The 4776-nt window shown below is 34.4% G+C and overlaps 1 protein-coding gene across 1 annotated transcript; it reads right to left on the bottom strand.

Annotated features, from left to right (window-relative positions):
* Positions 1-309: 309 nt before the first annotated feature.
* Positions 310-4561, bottom strand: LOC132747899 (uncharacterized; the record flags this gene model as incomplete). The annotated part of the gene is made up of 3 exons (XM_060737428.1): positions 4337-4561; positions 2467-2537; positions 310-468 (listed from the first exon to the last, which is right to left on the bottom strand). Coding segments are annotated over exons 1-3 (366 nt in total), but the record flags the coding sequence as incomplete, so codon positions are not given.
* Positions 4562-4776: the final 215 nt, after the last annotated feature.

Below are 4776 nucleotides of genomic sequence, written 5' to 3'. Positions count from 1 at the left end.
ATAGCACGATTAAAATATGTGAGTTTGATGGTTAAGTAGGGAACACATAAGGTTGCAATTACATGAAAGTGCATTCAGTAATCACAAGGCATGATTGAATTCAGCAAAACGCAGGTTTTCATTGTCATAAACAAGTATAGAAGCAAGCATAATGTAAGTCCTGATATCATAAAGCAAGATGAAATAAATGCACTAATTCTGTTCCATATATATAAAACTATATAAACGTCACGATTATCCAATGAAAAGCGACGTTACAAACGTGCAGTATTATAATGCTTTATGACAAGGTTCAGTAAAGCTGCTTACCAAACGGTCAGAGAATCCGGGTATATATGGCAGATAAATTATTCGTAGACAGGGTGCTTCCATTTGCTTGGGAATCGACAGACGTTTGATCCCCCACTTTTCTACAAGGTACTCGACTCCTTTACTAACCAGCATGGAATTACATTGTACTACTTTGTCCTGAAAATATCTTGTTTTTATACAATAGTAAAAGCAGTACTTTGAGAACATGTATTTATTGTTTTAATTTATATTAAAAGGTAGAATCAAAGAGCAAAGGGAATAATTGAGCCGTGTCACGACACAACCAACATAATGGGTTTGCGACCAGCATGGATCCAGACCAGCCTGCGCATCGCTATGAGTTTCTTTACTTGTTTTAGGGTCTGTAGGGCTGGTCTGGATCCATGCTGGTCGCAAACCAATTATGTTGGTTTTGGCGTGACGCGGCTAATTTGTTTTCTGCTCGTGAAATGCGTTGCGATTAAAGATTCCACACTACTCCAACTGAAACTATTAACGACTTTTAGTCGTGGACTCGTTTTTATTTGTTTGGGTCGTCAGTCCAAACAAATAATGGTAGCGAAATTTCAGACCCTGATGCTGTTAATTGCAAATGCCGAAAGTAGTCCGCTTTTTTGAAGCGGTTACTTCCCTTTATATGTACACTAACGCCGAAAAATTCAGGGGAGATCACTGCGTAAAGATGGTCAAATGACAGGCGCATTAATTTTCAAGCAAAATAGTTCCCGAATGGTCGAAGATTTCTAATATTGTTTTATTCTTTATAGATATACATGCTTATAGTAAGCTCCATGATTATTTAGATCTGTGTTAAAGTCGAAAGAATAAGAGTTCCAACCCTAATTTAGAATAATATGGTTCTCTTCATATAACCTCACCGTGGCCGAGGGGTTTGCACGCTCGCTTAGGAAGCGAAAGGTCTGGAGTTCAAATCCCAGTTAAGGCATTTTTTTTCAAATTGTTTAAGTCAAATAAACATTGAATTGAATATCGGTGTTGCAATTAGTCTTATAGCCAATTTACTACAATTATAGTCTGATTTTATTGACCTGTCAATTATGAATATATTATAGCACTCATTTACATATTCGATCCCACTTCGGTTTTTTCCGTTTATTTTACGAGAATTAATATGAAGTGTATCACTTACGTTTGGAAAACTCCCACTAGATTAATTTAGGTTCTTGTAACATCCGCAATAGCACAGTCGGTTAAGTGATTACCTAATGCATGAGAGGTCCGAGGTTCGATCCCCTTTTTTGACATTCTTTTTAGACTTATTCTTTCTTTATTTTTAAGTATATTTAATAAAAATGGTCAAGCGCTTGCAATTTGTCTACACGGATATGAACCAACTAAGAAACACTGAATTGTCACATTTCATATTGTATAATTACATTTCTTGATTTTAATCGGAATGAATTTTCAGTATTAATTCTTAAAAATTGTTATATACAAATGTATAGTATTTACAAAAAGGTGCAAAACATATTAAAAACGGAACAACCATAACTTAAAAATCATGTTGAAAATGGTTATGAATAAAAAAATACTGGACATACTCTGTCTCGATCCTACAACACGTTGAACATTCAGATAAAATATACCAGTGATTTACCCTATTGCACTATAACGGTCAGTGTAACTAATTCAAAATAACAAGATGAATTTTATCACATCTTACTGCGCATATCTCACGGAATTTACCGAACATTTATCGAATATTAATATATTCTGTGCATTGACCGTATAATCAGTATGGAATTGACAGGTTAATAAAATCAAACAATAAAAGGCTGGAAAGCATTGGTGACACTATACAAAAACAAATTGGTTTATAATCTCGCAACCTTCACCTTTCTGACATTCTGAGACGCAACACATTCAGCGCCTTCTGTGCTTTGATTTTGGTGCTTTATACCATGCACGTTAGATAACCAGTCCTTACTCCTATGGTATCATGTACATGTAGTAAGTTATCTACCCTGAATTACCCTCTAAAAGGATCTCTTTTTTACTTAAATAAATGTTAACTTATAAATGTATCTTATTTTCTAACCCAGTGTACTGACCACGCCTCATTCTCCCATATAGTTGGTTATATATTCTCCAGTTTATCTTTTATTTTATATAGATATCAATATTAAAGCTTACCATTCCACCGATCCGATTCATGTATTCGATTCCATCAGCAGAACATATGAAGGGCGTGTCGTCATTAGTGCCTGTGGATATCAACACGAACTAGTAATTGCTATTTTGATTTTTTTCCAATTACTATGGTGGCTGATTTGGGTCGCTTTTGTGCGACGTGTTGGCGCCAAAAGGCGCGTTGTCGGACTTTCGTCTTGTCGTCCTGTCGCTAACGGTGTACGCCAAACGGCACGTTGTCGTGCGGCGTGTTGTCGCGATGTCACATTGTCGCTCGGTTCAAATCGAAGGATAAGCTTATATACCAAGCGACGAGGTGATATCGCACGACAACGCGCCAGTTGGCGTGTTTCGCTAGAGACAGGACGATATGAAGACAGCGCGACTATCGAAAACACAACGCGCAATGTACCAAATCATGCACCATAGATTATGTATGTAAATGCTGCTGTATTCTAGTCAATATATTTGAGGCACCTCATATACATGTATTTCATTCGTTTCCAGTACGAAAAGATATTAATGCATTTAATCTAAAACAACTGCATGTTTCTGTTTCAAACGTCGATTTTCATGGATTTTCTGTGTATTTCTATATTCTAGGCTTAATTTTTAAACACTGAGAGCACGGGCCCCGTTTGATAATCGTGACGTTTAAACGGCTGACCTTTTTACAAACGGAAGTAGCATTTCGCGCATGCGCAATCTGCGTTTGGCAAAAAAGCAACAACAAAATAATACATTTTATCAGTATTCAACAACTTGTAATAATCTAAATGATTAACAAATGGATGGGAATGGTTTATTTTGATAATTAAACGATGCATGCAATGGTGAATTAAACATCTCTGCATTTACCCTTTCAGGGTAGATCTATTTCTTGTAAGGATCGGGCTATATATACAAAAACTGTTTATATATGACCATATAACTTGTCAAAATTCTTCTTTCTAATATAATATTTTGCTATCCTAAACTACAAGAACTTGAAAATTTATCAATTATTAACGCCTATAGGATAAATAAAATTGCAAACTCAATACCGTTACATAAAGATATTTGTAAAGGTTTTCTTCTTGCAATTAATCTTCCGGTGCCAGCCAGATATAAATTAAATCTAAAGTTTCTTTCTGTAGGCCTATGTTCTATACTCAACATCACTTATTCCGCGTCATCACTTATTTCACGCTAATGGCAAATTTTTATGTGAATAGTGTTAAAATTGGTCAAAATTGACATATTTTATTCATACAACTAAATAACATAGATTTTGTGCAAAATATTTTAAATCTATAGATTTTTACGTAAAACAAAACAACATTTTACAAACTTCTGCAAAAAGCAACAATTGTCCGTTAAATTTGTGCATACGTCTGAAACAATCATCATTTTCTAAATGTTCTTGTTTGTTTACAAAATAAATTTTGAGTTACAATGTCAAGAAACTTTAATATTTAAAATTATATAAAATAACATGTAGAAATTTTAACTGAAACATGAAAAAACTGAAATAAAACACCATTTAACCGCGATTTAAATGATGACATACTGTTTTCGAAATGGCCGACATATGGTTTACGTCTGGCTCATTTATATTGATTTTGACTAAATATATTGTTGTTTCCTTGTGTAATATAGCAGAAAATACATATATGTTATAGCTTATGACAATTTTTGTACCATAGGTTTTATGTGTTGTTTTCTTTTTTGCTTCAAAGGGTTAAGTACCGTGAACTAAGAGGAGCACAGTATACTACTTACTGTACAGGCAGAAATTTGCTTCATGCCTTTAAACGATAAACATTTTTTTAGGTAGGCATGAATAAAATATAATTACATGTTTTTGTACAGACATATATGAAACAGAGCAAACCTTCAAATGAAAAAGCGTCCTGAAGAGCCTCGTTTTCAAATTTTGATGTAATGAGGGGTCTGAACCAGGCATGGTGGCGTTTTGGGTTCATCCATATGAAGGCACACGCTCGCGGACTAAACGCCCATTTGTGCATCGTACCTAAAATGAATGGAAATACTTGATATAACCATAATAGCTTTCAACATCTGAAAATTCAACATTAACATAGAATCTATGACGGTCTTTAAACTTTTTAAACTCAATATAAAAATATTTTAACGCAGAGCCACAGGGAAAGCATGTGTTTATTAGCTGCACATACTAAAATCGTTATAAAATATGTTATCGTTCAGTCTAGTACTCTGTAAAAGGCATTAATAAATACTTAACTATATTCTTTCATTTTACCAACTCATAGTGAGAAAGTCTGGTAGTTTTTTTCACACTGAACATCTGGG

The sequence above is a fragment of the Ruditapes philippinarum genome, unplaced genomic scaffold, assembly GCF_026571515.1.
Source record: "Ruditapes philippinarum isolate M1 unplaced genomic scaffold, ASM2657151v2 ctg12395_1_1_1_1, whole genome shotgun sequence".
NCBI lineage: Eukaryota > Metazoa > Mollusca > Bivalvia > Venerida > Veneridae > Ruditapes > Ruditapes philippinarum.
This window is presented reverse-complemented; position numbering and strand designations above follow the sequence as displayed.